The following is a 23,844-nucleotide window of genomic DNA, read 5'->3' on the forward strand; positions in this document are numbered from 1 at the left end:
CATGGGAGACCCTACCAGGGGGCAAAAGCCCCCAGACAACATAGCCCCTGGGATCCCTGGGACACACAAACCCCTCCACCACGATAAGGTAGCGATTCAAGGAGGAGGGTATACATTGTATGTGCAAAAAAAAAAAAAAAAAAAAAAAAAATGTTCCAGTTAGAACATCGATGTCCAAGCTTTCATAAAGTGTGCCCTTAAATTATTGTGCTGAATAATGATCATCTGCAGAATTACATGTAAAAGGAAGCATAAAACTGCATCAAATCGATCGTCATTATCAGCTAATGACGATAATTCTTTGATGGGATAGTTGTTTTTAGGCTAAGTGTGAAATCTAGGCCTTCTGTCACTCTGGATGTGTAGTCACATAAGGGTGGAACAAAGGTGGAACACATTTTAATCACTTTGAAAAAGTTGAGAGGTACTTCATTTTTCTCCTCTTTCAAATATTCCATCCACTTTGGCAGCTGTTAAATCACTTTAAACCTCCCTAAAATTAGATACTTCAAAATGATTAAATAGTTTTGCCCAAGTCTTTTTGAAGGGCGAAATAACCTTAATCGTACAGCATGCAGTTCATTTTTATAATCAGCCAGTGAGAATATGGAACGTTGTTATTTATAAAGCTGACAAAGTAGAATTTAGAGTGTAAAACGCTCAATTTATTGAGATTCCTGCTGTTCCTCCAGGAGTTATAATACTTTTTTTAAACATCATTTCTGTGAGTAGAGGATTTGTGACTGTGCAATTAGTGTAATGACTCATCATCATGTTGTGTGTGTGTGTGTATGTGTCTGTGTGCGTTTCTTCTTTAGGGTATCTGGGTCCCAGAGGGGGAAACTGTGAAAATCCCTGTTGCCATTAAAATCCTAAATGAGGCCACAGGACCCAAGGCTAATGTGGAATTCATGGATGTGAGTATCTTGAAAACAAAATCCAAAAAAAGAGACTTGACAATACAATTCAAACTCAGCTTTTATAAAGATAACATATACGCAGGTAAATTACCAGCTAAATGTAATGTAACAACCTTTTGTTCCAAAGCCTGTTAGTGACACTGTTTAAAGGTGCTGCAATTTATACTTACAGTATGTAAGGGAGCGAACACTGACCTTTTCTTTTAAAGGCCTTTAACCAGCTGTACATTGCATTCGTTGCTGACAAGTTAACTTCAGTTTAGCGCTAAACTAGCCTACAAAAGCGCTACACAGATGGTTGTAAAGTGAAATCTCTAACAACTAAAGTTGAACCCCACAAACAGCAGACTAGAAACCATAAGGGGCCTGTAGGAGCCCTACATATGCAGACATACACGCACCATGCCATGGGCTCCTAGCACAGTGCACTAGGCCCCATTTATAAAACATTCACATCTTGGCTCATTTCAAAAGGAAGAGTGAAAAAAAAAAATCAAAATTATTACCCTGTGATGATGCAATGCAGATGAAATAACTCATATCAACACACGTACCCATGCACGCACACACACACACGCACACACATTGAAAGCGACCCACTTGCACTCATGTTTTGCACTTAGTTTGACAGTCTAAAAGGAAGAGTTTTGGAGGGTTAGCATTTCTATTTTTATCACGATGTCTTTGATGAATATCCCATATGTGTTTAATTTATGTTCCAAGTGCTTTGGGAGGTTGTCTGACAATCAGAAAATCAGACAGAGAAATGAGATAACAACATGTAGGGGCAATAGAAACAGTGGAGATAACGTATATAACAGCAGAAAGGCATGTGTCCATTTACCTCCTGGTTAATTTACCTCCTAAATAGTTTTGGGGTTTCTTTTCTCTTTTTAAGAATACCTTCCATCACCTCTGTCTAGATCCCCAGTGGTCTTCTAATGACTGACTGCTGAGCAGCTGGGGGCTCAAGCTTCTGCTCCAGGGAACACCAGTGGTAGTTACAAAGGGAAAGCAGAGTGCCATTCATTTCCTTTGCCATCCATTATTTTCCTGGCAGACTGGGATTTCTGACTGGTGACCTTCTAGCTGCAGGCCACTCAAAGCCCCAGTCTCACTTGCCACTGACTGTTTGAAGAATGTCACAGAGAATTGATTGTCTTTCAACATGCGTGTGTGTGTGGTTGGTTCTGTGTAGGAGTTTGCCACTCCTTACCTGTGGTGCAGTAAGAGAAGTGAACCTCTCTTTTTTTATGTCTAACAATAAAATACCAACCCTGTCAGCAAGTGCTTGGCAAAAGGAAAGGGTGTTTATTCCCTATAGTACTGGCATGTGTGTATCGATCTGCATGCATTTAGGAGTGTGCATGTTTGTGTATAAGGAAAACAGCTAGAGCATGCTATTCCTTTAGTTTTGATTAAAGATAATTAAAATCATATTTTCTTTTTTATTAATGTTTTACTCAGGTATTATTCTCCAAGGCCCTCCAATATATCAGTTTTAATAATGTGAGACATCCATACAATGCACAAAATGCAGCAATCTATAAAGCACTTCGCAACAGTGATCCACAGAAAAGAGAAAAAGTTTCAGTTTAGCTTTTTTTTAAAGAAATTGTTTTACTATTATTACATATTAATACAATTCTGAAGATTTGTAACTACCTTATTTCAGTTTACCTTCATGACGAGCTACAGAAGTAGCACAAGTTTGTAAAAACAGTGTTTCCTAATGCTTGTATTTAATTGTAACAGCAAAATTACAATTCAGTGGGGATGTAAACTTTATACAGTCAGTGTACAAAAAAGAACAACCCCTGCAAATCCCTTTTTGTGTTTTATATAACTGTTATCTCAGCCCAACAGTAGTGCTTTCCAGGGCCTAAAGGGATGTTCACAGGGTTTGTTATTCACAGACATATTCTCTCTCTCTCTCTTTTTACAATACCTAACCACAACTACTACTGCCCCTACCTCTCCACTTAGTGGCTTTAAAGTCTATTGTCACAATTCCTCATGTCATGTGTTTTTCAATTAGTATAATTCTTGTATATACTTATTTTATATATAGAAACCTCAAGAAATGCTCTTTAGGATGCTGTGGAAGTATTTTGTTTTCTGGATAATAGCTCACAGAAGGGATCTGAATAGGATGCAGGGCTAACAGATTACAGGATACCCCACTGCAGTGCTAAGTAAACACCACAATATAAATTTGCTTGTACGGAATCCTGCAGGCAGAAAGGAAAAGCCAGTCAGTCAAAGACTTTGGCCCAATTTGCCATTACCCTCAGTGTAACTATACCCATCACTGGCATGTAAACAGGGACCTCATTATGTAAGCATTGTGATAGATGAGCCATATCAGTTCTAAAATGTATAGTGGTTGCATCTCTCTGTTAGTGTTCATTGGAGCTTTATGCATTGATTCTCTCCCCAGTAAAAGCAAACAGCCACACCTGCCTGTCTTGTGTATTTTGGCGTATACCTACCCACCCGATGATGAATTTTCAATTGTTGTAAAGTTGCAGGTGAGCAAATTTAAGCCTGTTTCTGTCTTTTGGAGAGTTTCTATACCGTGGGATTAATAGGGGTCTGTTAGTGTTTATGTTGCAATCATATGCAATATTACAAGCTTCAGGTATAGTTCCTTTGTGTCTACATACTGTAGAGTATAACAGAAAGATTTCATAATACACAACATCAGCACAAAGAAACCATTGCTCTATATTTAAAGGCAAATATTCCTGATTTGCAGCAATCTGACCTTGGTCTATTTACTACATTTTTTTGCTTACTACATAGAATGCTGACAATCTCAAAGTACGAAGTCACTTTGATGTCAAGGTTTTGAATAAAATTGCACTGTTTTTGACTGAGTGGAACCTTGCTGTTCACTTCAAGAGGAACTTCAACCTTAAACAGAATAAGGGGTCCTATGATCTTTGGCAGTTCAGTCTATGCTGGTAAACATGATGAATTTTCTAGAAGTGTGAGTCTGGCATTTGTCTTCTGACATTCTGACCCAGTACAACATATTGTGAAAAAGGTGCTAGTGTGTATATGCAGTGGCTTGCAAAAGTATTCGGCCCCCTTGAACTTTTCCACATTTTGTCACATTACAGCCACAAACATGAATCAATTTTATTGGAATTCCACGTGAAAGACCAACACAAAGTGGTGTACACGTGAGAAGTGGAACGAAAATCATACATGATTCCAAACATTTTTTACAAATAAATAACTGCAAAGTGGGGTGTGCGTAATTATTCAGCCCCCTGAGTCAATACTTTGTAGAACCACCTTTTGCTGCAATTACAGCTGCCAGTCTTTTAGGGTATGTCTCTACCAGCTTTGCACATCTACAGACTGAAATCTTTGCCCATTCTTCTTTGCAAAACAGCTCCAGCTCAGTCAGATTAGATGGACAGCGTTTGTGAACAGCAGTTTTCAGATCTTGCCACAGATTCTCGATTGGATTTAGATCTGGACTTTGACTGGGCCATTCTAACACATGGATGTGTTTTGTTTTAACCCCTTAGCAGTCCTATTAGTCCCCTAAACCATCCAATGTCCCGTGGGCGGTACGTCCGACTGCTAACAGTTTAAACCACTCCATTGTTGCCCTGGCTTTATGTTTAGGGTCGTTGTCCTGCTGGAAGGTGAACCTCCGCCCCAGTCTCAAGTCTTTTGTAGACTCCAAGAGGTTTTCTTCCAAGATTGCCCTGTATTTGGCTCCATCCATCTTCCCATCAACTCTGACCAGCTTCCCTGTCCCTGCTGAAGAGAAGCACCCCCAGAGCATGATGCTGCCACCACCATATTGACAGTGGGGATGGTGTGTTCAGAGTGATGTGCAGTGTTAGTTTTCCACACATAGCGTTTTGCATTTTGGCCAAAAAGTTCCATTTTGGTCTCATCTGACCAGAGCAGCTTCTTCCACATGTTTGCTGTGTCCCCCACATGGCTTGTGGCAAACTGCAAACGGGACTTCTTATGGTTTTCTGTTAACAATGGCTTTCTTCTTGCCACTCTTCCATAAAGGCCAACTTTGTGCAGTGCACGACTAATAGTTGTCCTATGGACAGATTCCCCCACCTGAGCTGTAGATCTCTGCAGCTCGTCCAGAGTCACCATGGGCCTCTTGGCTGCATTTCTGATCAGCGCTCTCCTTGTTCGGCCTGTGAGTTTAGGTGGACGGCCTTGTCTTGGTAGGTTTACAGTTGTGCCATACTCCTTCCATTTCTGAATGATCGCTTGAACAGTGCTCCGTGGGATGTTCAAGGCTTGGGAAATCTTTTTGTAGCCTAAGCCTGCTTTAAATTTCTCAATAACTTTGAGAAATTTAAAACACACCATATACAAAAAACCCCAAAATTACATAAACATAGCACAACAGCCTGACAAGTGAGCAGTGTGTCGTGGATACATTGATGTTATATCACTCTCCTATCCAATAGTGTGACACAACACACACACCACACACACACATCACACACACATATATATATATATATAGTATATATATATTTATATATATATATATATATATAATTATATATATAATATATAATAATTATATAATTATTTATTTATTTTTTCCCCCTATAGGAGATGTTTCAGGAGTACGTTAGGTGTTTGGCCATTTAGTACCTGTACATATAGTGGATGTACAGTAGCTCCACAGGATCTCGTCTCAAATTTTTGGAGATGATGTGGTTCTGTTGCTTTCAACAGGTGGTTGTCCCCAAGTCCCACTGGAGTGGAATGACAATAATGGTGTTCAGCATTAAAGGGTAAAGTGTCCACTCCGTTCAGGGACTAGTTGCTGTCCCAAGTGGAGGAGTGAAAGTGTGTTGGATATTATAAGAGATTATGTCCCTCAGCTGGACTAGGAAGCCTCTGTGTTCCCCTGGATGAGTAGGAGGAGATACCTGGGGAGAGGGAGGCCTGGACTCCAAGTATACACCAAGTGAACCAAAATGTCTTCCTAAAGAAATCACATCCGAAGCTACAACCATTCGGTGTAGGGCAGGAGCAATATAAGTAATATAAGATGATTAGTTTAAATTTTGTGACCTCTGAATATTTATGGTAAAAGGTAACAGAATGCAAAACATACTTAGCTACCCAAAGATGGTCAGATCAAACTTTAGCATACATCTGGCAGTTAAGTTGGATTGTGGTCTGATCACCACTCTGGAGTTCATTTTGAGATCACTGCCTCCAAAGGGTCTCAGTTCAACTGTTGTGAACCGGACCAAATGCGATTGCACAAATGAACTTCACCAGGGAAAATGAGCCAGAGTTTGATTTAAATTGATTAGGCAGCACAGGTGTGAAAACACCCTTAGACCATCTAAAGCTTGACTTCAGCAGATGACAGAAATCATTTATGGTCAGTCCAAAACTGAGGTCCTCGATAACACAGGAAGATATGTGCACCAGTTTCCAAAAAACATACATATGTGTCAGAATCTTAGTTCTCTGTTCCCACAGTGAATATTCTGACACATTCCACATGCACAAACAAGCCATAAAACAATCATGAAAGAATACAGAATAGCCTGACCTATGAGGAAATGTTGTTTTGAGTATGAATTTTATTGAGGCAAAGAAACATTCAAACTCTTATCAAACTGATAGAAGTGAAAGAGAAAGTTTAAAAATTACCTTTGTGAGAGTGGTTCATCTCAGTTTTGGTGACACAGCAAGAAGAAGTAAGAAATAAGGGGGGAAGACAAGACACTGTCAGAGATGATAAATGTGTGTTCAAGAGGCTCGTCTGAGCTAACATTAAGGTTGACGTAAATATCACAAAACACAGCAGATACCTAAATCTGTGTGTTGCCTTTGCTTCTAGGCCACCAAGAAAAACATTGGCATAAAAGCATTCATGGTCTTACAAATTTGATTTTAACTAGTGAAATCTTTGTTTAATGGAATCCCTGCAGCAACAAATATTGACAGATGAAAGGGAACAACATCAAGCTACAATAACATTTGTTTTAGTTTAAATCGCTCATCTAAAAGCAGACACAGAAACTTTGTTACATATGAAGCTGAAGTTTACTGCATTAGTCCAGAGTAGCTGACTCTTTGTAGCAGGCCATGAGTAGAGGCTGGCACAAGGTTCAGAAATGAGTTGGCTTGGAGACCTAACTGGTGTAATAATAAGGAGTTGACCTGAAGTACAGGAGCATTACAAAAGAACTAAATTGTTTAGAGACCAAAATGCAAGAGCTAGAATTTGGCCATCACACATGTATCACATGGGATACTGAACATGGAGTGAAGAGACTTGATGTGAAGATGAGTCTCAGGTGTGCCAGTTCAGTGAGCGTTGTGAGTGCTGGAGTTGCCAGAACCAGCACTCGCACCAGACAGCCAAGGCTGTTTCCAGGTTATTTTCAAAAGAGTGTCACACTGTAGACTAAAACAAGACATCAGAATAAATATAAAATTGGCGCTGAAAACACAATTTTCAGGCTTGTGTCCTAATGCAGGTGTATTATTTTAAAAGTGAGGCTGTACAAAAACATCATTTAGCATTAAATTCTTCTTTGGCTAAAGCGAAAGGGAAGCTTATTATACTTGTGGGGTGATGCCACATGTGCTGCTCCACTCAATATGTCCCTGCAGACAAAGAAAAACAGACAGGAACTATGAGGAAGAGATGAATAGAAATGTGAAGAGAGAGAGAGAGATGTGCTGCTAGGATCCTAGTCATTTTTTTTTTAATGTAGTGGTCTCCTCAGGTATGTAATTAGCATTCCCAGTAAGAAAATACTTCTTGAAACTCAACTTGTAATTCAGGCAGTGAAAAGTGCCATCTTCTTATCCATTCACAATTTGGAGAACTAAAAGAAAAAAACATTTCTTTTGTTATTAAATAAAAAATATTACCAGTAGAAAGAAAAACACAAATAAATACATTTCAGTCTTTTCTGCAGCCAAATTGTTTTGGCACAGTTTACCTCATACCCATCACACAATCTGACATGTTTCTAATAAATAGCATATTTTTTATGTGTTTATTGAAAATGACGACTGTTGGAAATAAACATTGCTGACATACTGTTACAGATTAAAACAGCCACCTGTAATCATTACCCTCCACATGCCTGAGTGTATATCTGTGTCATTCAGGAGGCTCTGATCATGGCTAGCATGGAGCACCCGCACCTGGTCCGACTGCTGGGTGTCTGCTTGAGTCCGACAATCCAGCTGGTCACACAGCTGATGCCTCACGGATGCCTGCTCGACTATGTCCACGAGCACAAAGACAACATTGGATCACAGCTATTGCTCAATTGGTGTGTCCAGATAGCCAAGGTAAGGAAACTGAGCCATTATTACCTATTTAAGTATAAAATACACGATTTGCTAATATGGTCAGTGTATTTACTTTCTAAGTGATATTTGGTGATAAACCTAGTGCGTGGTTTGAGTGGCATTCTGGTTCATACATCAAGGGTTTTTATTGAATGCATGCTTGAATTTGCTTTGGAAAACAACTACGGTACTGTTCTATTATGTTTCAAGCGATAGAGGCCAAATGCATTACAACATAATTTCTATACTGAGAAAAAAAAATGTGTTTATGTTAGTCCGTAGCACATGGCCGCAAGCCATGGACAACTGAGTGGCTATTGGTAAAGTGTGAGTGTTTATGGATTCAGCAGCAGACACCGGCACTTCCGTTTCCTCGTCTCTATGTAGAAGTGAAGTAAATAATTCAAAGTCTTACTTAACTTTAGTGGGGGAAGTGTGGAATGCAGGAAATATGTTATAGTATCATGGAGTTTATTACAAATTCTTAGAATTTTGTTGTCAGTATCAATAGCTGACAGATACACATGAAGTCATATGAAAAAGGTTTTCACTGGAGTCTGTGCAGTACCTTTACTGCTTTCATGGAAAATAAGAGAGCCAAATGCTTCTACTTCAGTACTCTTGATTAACGGGATCATCAGCAAAGTTCGGGCAGGCTGCTGGTCTCAAGCATTTAGATTAGTGTCAACACAATGCGACAACCTCCCCAGGGGTGGAAGCAAATTCACCCCAAGATCAAATTGTACAGCACTCAAAAAAATTGCAAGAAACCCAAGAGCTACATCTCTGACTGGTCTCAGTTAGCATGTTAAATGTTAAAGTTCATGACGGTAACATTGGAAAAAAGTGGAACAAGTGTGAGTCATTTGGAAGGGTTTCTGGGAGAATTCCCCGGCCTCTAAAAAGAAAATGGCAGCAATGCAGCTTAGGTTTGCATACTTGCATCTAAACAAATCACAAAACCTCTAGAAAAATGTCCTTCAGAAAAACGAGACCAAATTATTGACTTTCACGCACAGTAGTGGAAGGGTGAACAATTGTTTTGCAACCAAGGGAGCTGGGCACCTTAGTGTTACTGACTTGACCATGAACATGTTTGTATACCAAGGCATTTTGGAGTAAAGTGTTTACCCCAAGCCAGCTCAGTCATGCAACAGGACATTGATCCCAAGCACAACAGCAAATCTACAGCAAAATGGGTGAAAAGAAAAGAATTAAGGTGTTGCAATGGCCCTGTCAGAGGCCAAACCTCAACCTGATTCAAAATATTATGGCTGGGCTTTCAGAGAGCTGTACAAAACACAATGAAATGAGGCAACAGTGGAAAATAGTGTTGGGTCAAAAATCTTCCACAGTGATATGAGAAACTGATAAAGTCATACAGACAATTATTACTTCAAGTTATTCGTTGTTGTTCTGCAAGCTACTGAATCATAGGCTGTATGATGAGGTAGGTATTCACAGGACTGCGGAGTCCTATGAAAACGTTCTGTTTCTTATGACTGTGTTAATGTGTCCGGTTTTCCCATGTCTGTGATTAAATCTCCAAATATCTTGCACTTTTTGAGTGGTTCATGAAATTGTCATACACACCGACAAATAACAGGTTAAAAAGCCAGGAGAACCCGAATGAAAATGGAAAATGGCTTAGTAATCCCTGTAGTCCCTGATTTAATATCTTAGACAAAATTTTCAGTTGCTGTTTTTGGCTACATCAGCAGCAGGCTTTGCCCAAGTGAGTTGCCAAGGGAAAATATTAAACCATCAGTTAAATTTGGGACACAGTTGTGATCACACCACATATAAAGTGCTTTTTATTTAACACCAAAGGCGATCGTAGCTTGCATTTAGTCTTGCCATGCCGCTGCTGACAAACCCCCAGGCTGTGTAACATTTTCATGGTATAGAATTAATCATACAAATTACGTTGTCAAAAAACAATGAGATAAGCTACATGTACATGAATAAATATATGCCTGCTGTGAACAGTTGTCAACATGGAGAGATTCATAATTCATAAAGGGTAGATATGATGATGTATTATTTACCACTGTGTTGTGTTACAGTGTGTCCCGTGCATATATTGTTTTGTGTTTTCAATAATTGGCTACCGCTCCTGGAGACTCAAATAGCCACCAGGGGCCTCGGTTAATAAGGTGCCCACCCTTGAGTTGACACAAACACAAATTGTCCTTCATAAATACAAAAAGAATTCTCTGAATGAGACTCATAATAACGTCTATCTAAACTTGCTTCTTGAAAATGCACATTTTTTATTCTGTTTATCTTCAGCGCACGCACTCTTACGGCCTCACATGGCTATTAAGGTTCTTGCAAGTGACAGGGCTCCATTCTGAGGCAACATCCCTGTGGTCCTCCCTCTCAGTCAAGGCCATGATCATAGCCGTAGATTATTAATGGAGTGATCTGTCATGAGAGCCATACTAATGAGCATATTCATCAGAGCCACCGCATATGCAGAGCTATGATGCCCAGAATTTTCTTCCATTTCTTCTTTTTTTCTCTATTTTGTTTTATACTTGCATGTTCTGTTACTAAGAATCATTTTCTCTTCCTTATGACTTCTTGGTTTTTGACTCTCTGAATCCAACAGCACTCTCTTCCATATGTTGTAGTTGTGATGTGAGTAATTTAGAACTGATCTGGCTACTGCTAAGTAAAAAAAAAAAAAAAAGTATTATTCTGCTGTTTTGCTGTGGTAAGCACAGTGCAGTCTGAAATGCTGTTTCTAGTCAATCTGGACAGCTTCTTGGAGAAGTTTTACACAAGGGGCTTGATGAATAGCTTTGTCTTTATATTAGTGTGATGGGTGAAATGTGGAAACAGCTCAACCATCACACTAATTTGCCTGGGAAGGGAAGTGAAATCCACTTGTAGCCTTTGTCATATGTTTAGTCAGTTCTGGCTCTACACAACTGAATACAAGGACTACAACACAGAGTGATAACTGTGATATCAATAAGTGTTATATCTTAATGATTAAATCAGGCATTGGAATGCAGCTGACAAGAGGAGGACTTTAAATCTTAAGTTTAAACTGCCTACCACCTCAAACAAAGTCGTCACTATGAATTTATTATTGTTAAGCCATACAAAAGGTTATACTATAGAACACGTGTTCATAGGCACATTGAGTCTAATGTGCACATGATCTAAGAGGATAACAAGCAGGCCTGCACTGTTGTGAACACAACACCACACAATTTTCATATTGTCTCTTGGCCTTGCATATTACTTATTATTTTCACTTCCCAGTGTTTTCCTTTAACCATGCTAGCAGACCGGCTCCAATGGTCTCTTTCAAATTGAAGTAATGGCCTTCCTTTGTGTGTTCTCCCTTTGCCCGAGTCGGTTTTCTCAAGCCTTCTCTTAAAGTTCAAAGACTGTTCAGTGTTTCTCGAAAGAATCTCCACCTCTAAAGTAAGACTGATTTTTTTATTTATTTATTTTTTTAAAGAAAAAGAAAGTTAAGTTAAATCACAGATAATCATGGACTGGATCCTACTATGAGTTTGACATTAAGTGGAAAAAATTGAAATGTGTGAAGGACTGCCATCAAACTTGGGACAGGCAGTAATTTACCCACTGGAACATATTTCTATCTGTCTGCTGAAGTTTCATCGAGCCACTAAGCTCTTAAAAGAAAAAAAAAATCACATAAAAAAAAATCATATCAGACTAAGACTGACAAGCTGGCAATGTCTATTCTAAGAAAAGATCGAGGAAATATTGCGTGAATTGTACTGAAATTCTTTAAGCCTTTTAGCTTATTCAACTTTCTGTCAACTACATCTTTCTGCATCAATCTTTGTCAGAGCAGAAGAAGGTGGTTGGATGCAGTTAACCCTCTCCAGGCAGGCGTTGCAGATTTGCAACAGTTAAATACTAACAACCTGATTACCTCACATACATATTTTATGAGTTTTTTTTACTCAGAAGTACCACTGCAGGACTTGGTTGTGCATTAGCAACAAAAAGTTTAATTTGAGCCTGAGAGGGTTAAAAGGATTGACACTGATCACGTGGAGGACATATAGTCTGTTCTATTTAAATGTCTTTTTCCTAGTGCGTAACTTTTGATTTTTGTCTTGCTTTTTGTCTTCTACGGTGTCTCACATATATATCCCTATTACTTATTGCTATAGCTACCAAGACTGTCAGCAAGGACTTCTTGTTGAGACACTCAACAAGAATACCGAGGCCAATCAAAATGTGGGATATCTTCTCAAGATATGGGACAGTAGATACAAATGCTGTGCAGTCTCACATAGAGTGGGATATCTGCTCATGCTAGGTTGCAGTGTTTATACTCCCAGAAGTCCAACACTGCTTTTTTGCAAAGCAGCTAGTGTGCAAATGATCCACACAAGGTGTCCTTGGTCCTTGGCATTTGCTTGGTTGTGGCAATGGTGACACTTGTCTCAATCCCAATAAATCACAAGTCCTGGTTTAGCATCAGATTTAAGTGCTAGCGATTAATGCATTAATAATGCATCTGTAATCACTGTGTTAAAAAGTTCAATTAAAATGTGACAAGAAGTGTCTGTATGATGCCATCGAGCTTGTGATTTTTTATTTTATTTAACAGCTCGGTGTCCCATTAACTATAAGACTTGTCTCAGTATCAAGTAGTGACAGCAATTCAATGCCACATTTTGGACAACGTTACGCTGTAGGAATGCCTCGCCGAGCCAAGCATTATAGTAGAAATTCTTTACTGAATACACCACCACCTTTTCTACTTCTTTTGTCAACATTGCTGGCCTGGGTTGCCTCCAAGTCAGTGATTGTGTGAATGTGTGTGTGGTGAGAGGGCCACACTGTGTGTTTCACAGGGTCATTTCTCAGTGTAAACCAGACTAGGCAAACATGCTTCTCTCCAACTCATTACATACATCCCCAGGGTTCCAATGAAAACTCAGTTCACTCATTTCCCCAGTCTACTTTGTCTATTCTCCCTCTCCTGTCTGTATTTATTTCAGTATGTGAATCTCCAATTTTTCTTTTTCTGTACCTCTTGTCTGAGCACTGTAGAAAGAAGAATATACCCTAGGCTCCCATGGATGCTTATTTTTGTTTGCAATCTTTTGTTGGTACAAATATTGAACTCTCTATTCTCATGTCAGTAATAAGGCAGTGTTGACTCACCATACGCAGATCTCTGTGATAAACTACCCACTGGCCGGTTGTTTTATTTTTCCCTTTGAGCCCACTTTGTAAAGCCATGTTCCTATAAGCAACTATAGTGCTACATAGATTTGTTACTGTGCTGTATATGGCACAGCCCGACTTTGTATGTGTTTAACATATATTAACAGTGGCTATATAAAGGGAATAGTTTTATAATTAGTGGCAATAGGAGGAGTAGCAGCAGCAGTACTACTTTTTAAAAATTATTTAATGATTTTGTATTTTGATTTATTGCCTAGTAGTCATGATTGGAAGCAAAAATTTAAATAAAAATTTATTTTTGGCGAGACACAATTTTTCAAGGGCACCATCGACCTCAGGGCTAAGATCTGCTCTTGGACTAATGTGAAAACCTTAATAAATTAAAATGACTGCAGCAGTGTTTTTGGTTTTCCTTTTATTTTTTTTGAAGGAAGTGATTGTGGTAGCCTAGCAGGGGGTGCACTCCTTACTCTTAAATTTAAATTCAAATGGACAATGTTTCAATTAAACTTGAGAAGTGATTAAAACAGACATGAAGATGCGCTTAAATTAAACAAGCTAATATTTACCCATGGGAATCGGAGGTGGGGATGGGGGGGGGGGTTTATATTCTGGTCGCTAACATTAAATCATATAGTTATTTATGTAATCATGAAAGACCACCGCAAAAAAAAGAAAAAAGAGCTTCAGAATTAATTAGATTGGACATGAAAGAGAAGGAGACAGTAAGAGCAAGAGAGGAAGAGAGATAGGCGGACACTTGTTGACGTTTCTAAGGTTTGGTAGTATCAAAGGCTCGATGCTTGTGATCTGCGCCGCGCTCCATGTCTTAACATGAGGTTTGAGAGCAAGGGTGCTATCTGCCAAAGCTTGCTTGGAATCAAACATCTGAATGCAATTTGAATGCTTTGCTTTGAGAAACAGAGGGGAGAGAAAGAGGAGAGCATTTGATAGTCTGTGTAAAAACTGAAACAGGGATGGCTGAGATCTGGAGATTCTACTGATATTGCCCTGATAAAGATCCATCTTCATTTTTTTTTTAATTGTAGCACTGTCTTGAAACATGTTGCACCCTGTATTCAACATGTTGTTGTAATTGTCAGTGTATCCAAATAAAAATGAAATCATAATTGATACGGGGAGCCCTATCTGCAGAGATGCTGATATCTCTTGATTAGGGGTTTAATGGAAATCCAAGACATTAGCATATACAGCATATACTGTTTGCATATTAATTACAGGTTTCGATCATTTTATTTATGAGTCAACTAGAAGTGTCATTCTGAGAAACTGCTGCCTTTTGCCATATAGTTTATTTGCTCACTACCAATCAGGCAGAAGTTGACACACATCAAATGCATTTAGGTTTGTATTCACTGCTGTGTGCAGACAGCGTTTTTTTGTTGTCTAATGAACATTTCATTGTTAACTATTTTGATAATATTCATTAGTTCTTTTGAACAGTACACAGTTGTCCTTTTGGCCACAATGAGACACATGGGTAATACCTGAGAATAATACCAGATGCCTTAAAAATTTAAAAGCATGTCATTTAAAATCAGAAATATCTTTAAACTCAAGATGTCACCACATAATGAGCTAGCTAGTAAAACATCTCGAGTAAAATCACTTACTGGGGTTTTGAAATAATAACCTGCAGTTGTATTACTGTTTTTTTATTTATAGCTGTGAAAATACTGTTTTGCTTTCACCTGGTTGGGTCTTTGCTCCAAATGAATAGGAAAAAAATCGAATAATCGTGAGGTTGATAGACTGACTGGTGCAGCATCAGTGGCAGTGTAGATGTTGTGTTGGAACATGGTGAAAAGGTTGTTGAGCCTGAGGCATTAGCTCTGGATTTGCCAGTCTTCCTGCTTTCAAATTCTCACATCCAGCACGGTGACAAGCTTTGGTTTGTTAAAGAAAGAATAGAACATGGATACGAGCAGCCAAAAGGTATTTTAAGTTAGAATAGCTGTGTCTTTACATCAAAAGGTGCTAATTTGATTGGTTTAGGCATACAATTAGTATTACGTCCTTGCTGCCTTCCTCTACAGGCATTTTTGGATCATGTAACTGGGAACAGGAGGGGAGGGCAGAACACATTGTAAGGATTACATTTCCCATCTGGACGGGGAATGCCTTGGGATTTTCCCAGGAAGAGATCGAGGGCTTGGCTAGAGAAAATTGAAAAGGACATCTGGGATACCTTGCTCAGTCCACTGCTACTATGACCCAGACCAGATAAGCAGTGGAAAATCAACAGATGGAAGATGTACAGATGGATGGCCTTGTGGTCTTAGTAGTAGGGGTTTGTTCTACCTGAAAAATGTTTGTTGATTTTATCAAGAAAATATATTAAAGGATTTTTTTTAAGAAAAGTGACACTTGGTCATGAAACTTGGATTGGCCTGAATGCAAAAACACACACTGCAAGGCAGCAGACAGATAAGTCACTGTAAAGGACAGAAGGCTATACAAAGACTATACGACTGTACTGATGTCAGTCAAAACAAAACACACACAAGACAAGAGAAAAAACATTCTCTCTTCTTTTCTGTCTTTTCCTCTGACTCTGCCTTACTGAGTCACTCATTCACACACACACACACACACACACACACACACACACACACACACACACACACACACACACACACACACGCAGCAGTGACACAGTTTTAACAGTGTCTGGCTGAGTGAAGATGGATGTGGCCAGGTGGGGGAAATAGATGACTGCAGGCAGCCCACACAATGGATGAGACTGGCAGCTCAGGGAGATGGGTCGACACTAATGAGTGACTGCCAAACACACACACAAACTCACACAGGTAAACGGAAGCTTGTAGACATCCGAACTTGAAAACACAAACATTAACAAAGTGATTGAACACATGCAAACAAGCACAAATACATATTGTGATGCCCTCAAGTAAACAAGCACACGCCCACAGGCTTTGTTTAGCATAGAAAATGTACTATATAATAGTTTGTTGTATTTTTTTTTTTAAATTTACTTCACTTTTCCTTTCGCTCTGTGTCAGTGTCAAACTACAAATGATCTCACTTCTTTTTAACCTTTCATAAACACAAACAGAAATAAACCCAAACACTGTGCTGGAGATGCGTATTTTTACAAACTAAAATACCTAAATATCCTCCCCACACTTTTCATTACCTGATAAGTTCTCCCTCACATTTTATATTTATTTCCCAGAGGATATAGATATATCAACAGGCTCTGCAAACACAGATCTGGAGATCTACACGTGCGTGCATGTGTGTGTGTGCTCGTGTAAAACCCCTTCGGTCTTTTTTTAAATCGCTATGTGACCTAAAGGTTGTGAACATGGACTCTAATGTTACATTTGAAAAAGTACGGGACTCCAAGAAAATACCAAAAGAATGCTTTTTTTAAAGCATTATAAAAACAAAGAACTACTTTGCACATTTGTAATTGTTATTGATTCTGTCTCCTGATTCTATCTTCTGAGTAAAATTGTAATGATGAGATTAAAAACAAGGCAACACTGAAGTGTGGCAATAAGCATTTTGGCTAGCTTTTCTGTGGGATTCTTTTTTTGTGCGCAGCTGTAAAGGGGCCAAGTTCCACATATTCTTTGTTTACAGTTCATATGTAAGGACATTTTGAATTCTGGAATTTGTGAGTTGGTGTCACCACAAAAATCAGCTTATATATTGTTCCATAAGCTTTTCCATTGTGTCTCGAGTCAGTAGTAAGGTTCCAGTAAATGCAAACTGCTCAAACTTTACCTGCTCTGGTTGTTTAGGGCTTTTTTTTCTTTTGGCATTAGGGAAAAAAGTTCACTTTTAGCCAGTCACATCACTTATCGGCAAACAAAGATGCTTGAAAACCAGGATGTCTTTTTTTCACCCCTTGGCCATAAAAGGCTGATGGGATATTGTCGACCTCACTGGGTGGCGGTCAGGTGGTGTGGACACCCCAGTTTGTCCCAATGCGTTTGACCTCAAATTTAAAGTCAGAGGTCAAGTTTTCTGAAAATTTTGTGAACACAATAAATCGAGAATGATATCACCTAGGATTTTCAAGTTCATACCTAGGTGCATCTACTTAAAATCTCAGATAAGTCCAAGTTCCGGTGTTCTTGACCTCAAGGTCAGAGGTTAACTTTTCTCGAAAATTACCTAGTTCATCATCCATGGATGATGAACAAGGATCACTCAGAAGTGTTCGTCTATGCTCTCGTGTCAGGCGCTTCAGTAGATTACTCCTGCTATTAACAGCAGCCGATAGTTTTTTCTCCCCAGGACATAGCTTACATATTACTGTAATGTTCTTGTCTGCTTGTTTCAGAGAAGTGAAGAGTATGTCCATTTCATAAAACAGCCACTTGAGCCACTCGCTTCAGCCGAGTCTGACATCTTCCGCTTTAGAATACGACTATGCAGCAAACTGGCGCGAAATGACGTGCACCTGCACTACAGCGATGTTAAAGTGGCAGAGTTTACTTCTACGTTTAGAATATAAATTATTGAAATTAAATAATGATATTCAGCGAGTTTAATTATTTTACAATGTAACGCAAGTACATTGTAAGTAACTGTAATTAAAATACCTAAAAATGAACAGTAATTAGTTACTCTACTTTTTCAGTGGAAAAGTAATTTAATTACAGTAACACATTACTTAGTAACGCATTACACCCAACATTGGTGATGGATCAAGAATCCATCTATAACTTGCAGGACACCGGCCCTCGAGGCCTGGAGTTCGACACCTGTGGCTTAGACCCACTTCACTTTCAATTACTAAGCTGCCACTGTAGATACATCCTCACTAGCTACTCTAGAATTGACTCAAACCTTGCTGTGTGTGTAACAATATAACAGATTAAGAGTCTGGTAATGTGAACTGTAAGTCTGAATGAATTACAAACATGTCTATTTGAGCAGTTATGGTCAAAGATAAATCAATGAGTGGATTTGTGTTTTTGAGTGTGATGTCTGGTTGACATGTCCGCTGTTTTGCCAGAGCCAGGTGCCAGGCTCTGTGACATCTCACCCACCTGGGCTGCAACATACCTGCCAGCTCTTTGAATTGAGGACAAGGTGAAAGCGGACTAACTAATTGTGATACATTGCTTACTGCATGACAATATCAGATGGTGGCCTCCATAGATTACTTTGTCAAAGATTCACTTTTTATGTATGAGGTGATATCACAGTTGTTCCTCCTGTAAATTGTAATAACATTTTTTTCACACCCACGATTCTGCAAAAATGCACATCTACAAGAAATTATTAAATGCTAATCTCCCTAGCCCTTTGAAATGTAAAGTCCAAATTAATAGTTATAATTTATTGATATATGTAGTCATTTGCTCCATTAATTAGACTTACCTCATTTACATAAACCTTAGTTTATCTCGTCACGGTGGTTGAGGCAGAACATTTGGCAGGTTTTGCATCTTGTTTTTGTAATTGAAATACTCTGCCTGCTAAAAGATTTGCCCAGCATATATCATTTATTGCTATATAAAAATGTTAGAAGTGTCTTAAGTAGCTCCCAACACTATCAATTTTGGTAGAGAAGAAGTCTTTTTGGTGTTTTAATAATGCACTTGCCAAAATGAGAGAGACTAACTGCAAAGAAAAAGCAATCAAAGTCAAGTACAACCAACATGCCATTAAACCTTTTAATGGTCTCAACCTCTCCATATTCTAGTTCACTGCAATTAGCAATAAAATTGTTAATGGGAGTGGACTTATGATGTAGCTGTAGTGCAGGTCAAGTTACACGGTCACACATAAAGACCTACACCATCAGTTATTTTCAGTGGTCTCTGACTCATAGAAAGGACATTTCTTTCTTTCTTTTTTCTTCTGTCTTCAATTATTTCTCAGGGAAAAAAAACAATTTCAAGTACATGAGTCAGACTTCAGAAGCACAAATTCCTCTGTGTCTGCAAACCATTTTCATCAGAGTTTATTATATTTAAAGATTTTTTTTCTTATTTTCTGTTTTAATTAAAGGTATACAAGCAATAACATTTCTGAAAATGTCATATAATAAAAAGACACCCACCTAAATTACAGCCTAGTGTCTTAAAAGGGAATAATATAGTAACTAATAAAGCTTACATTTTTGCTTGTAAGCCATTAGCAACTACTTAACCTTAAAACCAAGCTATTCTCCTCTCTGGAAGATCTGTTTGAGCAGCGTCATCTACAGCAGGGGTAGGCAACTCCAGGCTTTGAGTGCCGGTGTCCTGGAGGTTTTAGATGTGTCCATGATCCATCACAGCTGATTTAAAGGGCTAAATGACTCCTCAACATGTCTTGAAGTTCTCCAGAGGCCTGGTAATGAACTAATCATTTGATTCAGGTGTGTTAACCCAGGGTGCGATCTAAAACCTGCAGGACACCGACACTCGAGGCTTGGAGTTGCCTACCCCTGATTTACAGCTTACAGCAGCCAGAAAACCAGTTCACTAAAACTGCAGAACAGAACAAGAAGCATAACCAGACTGACAAGAGATGTAGAGTCAGACATTGTTACAGAAAAGAACCACTCTGTGTCTCTACTCAATCGAGGCATGAGAAATGATATGCCAAAGCACCTGCTTTGAATTGAGCCATACTGCCTACATTAGCACAACCAGAGCAGGTGGGTTTTGTTAAATGAAGATTCACCTTGGGCAACTTGAAATACATTTTGGATAGAGTGTCAAAATATCATATCCCAGAGGATGTAAAACTAGATATTTATAGTTTTCAATCGAGTCAACCAACCTGAGTAACCATAAAGTTTATTTATGTCTTCATGTATGGACACAGTCTATTCTGAACTGTTTTCAAAGTGATATATTAAAACAAAGCAAAGATAGTTTTTGTATTTTGTGGGGGTTTCTTTTAAGCATAAAAACTAACTAACTTGGCTAATTTGGAAGTGATAATGTCCTAAGTAAATAACCTGCTTAATTAAGCTGTTAACCTACATAAAAGAAGCTTACCTTAACAAGAAACATAGCTAACTACTTGCACTAGAAACTTTTCCCCAATTAAATAAATTAAAAGTTCAGATCAAAGTGTAACTTACATTTTTCAGAACAACTTTGAAAATATTGTCTGTTTGGAAAGTGCATGATGTGTCATTAAAAGTCATAAAACAGCAAGCTTCCTAATTCAAGGTCCCAGGCTCTGCTCTGCTGTTTTATTTAGCATAACTGCGATTCAAGCGATATACAGTAGCTATTAATATAAATGTGATGTGAATACACCATCTACAGTAGTTGTAGAATTATTCAGTGCATAGTTGTACTGGTACTTGTTGTTTAGAGGTTTGGGAGTTTGGAAATTAGTTTATGCTCATACAGGCCTGCTTATCTCAAGTGTTTGAGGGAAATTTGAATAATATCATTACATGAAACTGCAATGTTTGTAATTTAACTTTCCTTGTCCTTATCCAGTTCTGTGCCCCTGTGCCTATGAAGCCTGTTTGAGCAGATTCCTTTTCCGAGCACATCTTAAAAGCCAGCATAGGACATTTTATAAGCTAACAGCTCTTTTTAAACCCTTTCAAGGGTCCCGGTAGAATTGTCACAGCTCAAGGTTGTGTTGGGATGTCATCGGTATCATCTGAGAAATGAAGCAAATGAAGCTAAACTATAGAAAACCTGTCCTACTCATTTCTCCTGATCAGGACTCAAGGTTCCACATTGTTGAAGCTGTTATCATGGCAGAGACAGGATCCCCCTGTTACAATTTGGCTTTTGTTAGAACTCGTTGACAGCATGCAGGCAAGTCTCACGCTGCCTTTGTCAAATTGGGGTTGTCTATAAAGGCCTCACACACTCATGGTCTTACACCCGCACACACACACACACACACACACATACACACACGTTGATACATTCGAAAGCTCAGAGGAAAAGAAAGTACAATATTGATGACAGTCTTCACTGTCTCCAAGGCTTACCACAAAATCAACTTCCATCAGACACACATGCACACACACACGCAATAGAGGGTTTCAGTGTGCAGACAGGCAAGAGTGCACTCTTAAAAGGGGGCTCAAATGCACACCATCATATATATAGACATACATTTGCACACACATGCACGTCTTTGTATGCTCACGTGCATATATGTGCAGATACAGTCTCTCCTTTGTCTCTGGAGACAGTGTATGCATTATTTACTGAAATGACAGTGGACAAAACACACTAAGATTACAAAAATAGCAAGAATTTCAGGAATGGACAATGCTGTCTGGTTTTATTTTTCAGTATACCTTTTGAGTATTTGATTAATATTGAAGGATGTTTTTTCTTGGTTAATAGTAATAGCAAACGAACTGGTAGCTTTTATTGAAAGTGTAATGCAGCATAACATAAAAATACTCAAGTAAAGGACTACCTCAAATTGAATGCCTCAAATTTCACTTTAAGGTGCTATACTTGAGTGACTGTGCTGAATTGCATTGCACAGTTAGCAAGGTTGTTTTATAGTGTGGTTGCAATTAAGAAAGGGGAAATGCGGCAAATAATTTTCTTTCAAGCATGAATTCAGATTGATTACACTTTTGCTTCTGGAGCATAATAATAATAATAAAAAACAAACATTTATTAGACACTCGGTACTCAACAGATACTCTCTACATCAACCCATTCCACAGAATTCCTGCTCGATTATCAAGCTGCTGGCCTCGCAAAAGATCAATCATAGATCACAGTTAATGTCTCCCGTTTCGACACCCAGTGATTGCCTGGTTATTATCCCACTAATTATGACTATCATCATTATTATCATTTCTCTATTACAGTTCATTACTCCAGCACTGAAAAAAGGATGGTATAATGGTCTAAGTGGCAGTTATTCCATTTATTGATTGGTTGTAAGGTGCAAACCTTGTTGCATGCTGTTTTCTCCTCTGACTGAAAGTGTCTGAGAGCTGACAAGTTATTGCCGGGTTGTGAACTATCGGGCTGTAAAACGACAAACTCACCAAACAAATAACTGACAGTGGGCAGGCATTTAATACACTTTGCTCACAGGATTGACTGCAATGTAAACAACTATTTGCTGTTGGGCAAAGCCAGGGGGGTAAAGTATATTTTATGATGAGCTATTTTATTGAGGCAATCAAAGATCAAACAACTATTTGATTATTGAAAATCAAATATGGCCAATGCATGCTTTTGTGTTAATATAGTAACTCAAAAGAAAATGCCTGCAGATAAAATATTTTCACACTAGGGAAAATTGCTTGATCACATTTTCTTTCAAACAACCACACAGGCAATTTGCCATAAAGATCTGCACCAGTGCACACTCTGGTACCTAGCGAAACAGTAATCTACAAGTAAATTTGTTATTTTCCAAAAATCAATATTCCATGCTTTTTTTCTTCCCGATTCAAAAACTTGGTTTGGGTTGATGCCAATTGAAGGTCTATACACTATATTTACACACGAGTATTGCCTCCAGCCAGATTTGCATCAGCCTAAAGAGTGTAACCTGACAGCTCATTGCTTGTATTGAACATGTACAGTGCAGTTATTGTCTTGTCCAGCTTCCATTTAAGGGAGCTTTAAGAACTACCCACTATCCTACTTGAAAATAAAGAAGTGTACACACTTGAAGACCCTTCCTGTAGGCAACATTACAGTTCAAATCAAACGCAGTTGATATTTACTCAAGTGCTTTCTCAGCAGTCTTTCAACACACCCACCCCTTTGCAAACAACCCCAGGCAATCTCCATACACTCCCTCACTGGAAAGCACAAACAGACCAGGCTCAGTAGATAGCGAGACTGTCCCACCTTTGGGAGGTGAAAAAATCCGAATAAACCCCTGCTCTAAATAGTTGCGGTTTCTCGCAGTCATCATCCTTAGTCAACAACTGACTCATAACCTATGTTGTTAAACGCCAGATGCACAAGCTGTACCAATGCGATTAAGGACATAAAGGAATATCGCATCATGATGTTGTTGGCAGAACATAAATTATCTCCGTGAGAGTCAAATATCTCTGAGTCAAGACAAATACACTTAGGGTTAGACTGACAACCATGCATTTTGGGATTTAATGACATAAGCAGTGAACCATTTTCATTGGCCGTAGGGTTATACTCAGTTCATAGAGGAATGTATTTACATTCAGCTCGACAGGATACAGACATTGAATGAATCCTGAAATCCGTCTGACTCCTATAGTGACGCGATTCTGCTGCTCTCTTACGCTATAAAGAGCATTTTGATGGTATGGTTTGATCTTCTTGCTGCAAATTATTGCAGGTTCACAAAGATGTTCAGAGTCACCTTTAACCCATCCATCCTGATGTGGTTGGTCTCTTTAAAGATAATAGTGCCCACACACATGCAAAAGATCTTGGTCACATAGCGCTCCACC

General features: G+C 38.8%; 1 protein-coding gene across 4 annotated transcripts in view; it reads left to right on the forward strand.

The window, feature by feature from the left end:
* LOC102298669 (receptor tyrosine-protein kinase erbB-4) overlaps positions 1-23,844 on the forward strand; it is a 116,295-nt gene that overhangs the window by 63,612 nt on the left and 28,839 nt on the right. For 3 of the 4 annotated variants that reach the window (XM_042226230.1, XM_042226228.1, XM_005935764.3), the window contains exons 16-17: positions 819-917; positions 8,070-8,255. In XM_042226230.1, coding sequence (XP_042082164.1) covers positions 819-917; positions 8,070-8,255 — 285 coding nt within the window. The remainder of the gene's footprint in view (positions 1-818; positions 918-8,069; positions 8,256-23,844) is intronic. The other variant, XM_042226229.1, reaches the window with a different exon arrangement.

The sequence above is a fragment of the Haplochromis burtoni genome, unplaced genomic scaffold (genome assembly GCF_018398535.1).
Source record: "Haplochromis burtoni strain Fernald_Lab_line unplaced genomic scaffold, NCSU_Asbu1 Contig_202, whole genome shotgun sequence".
Lineage (NCBI taxonomy): Eukaryota > Metazoa > Chordata > Actinopteri > Cichliformes > Cichlidae > Haplochromis > Haplochromis burtoni.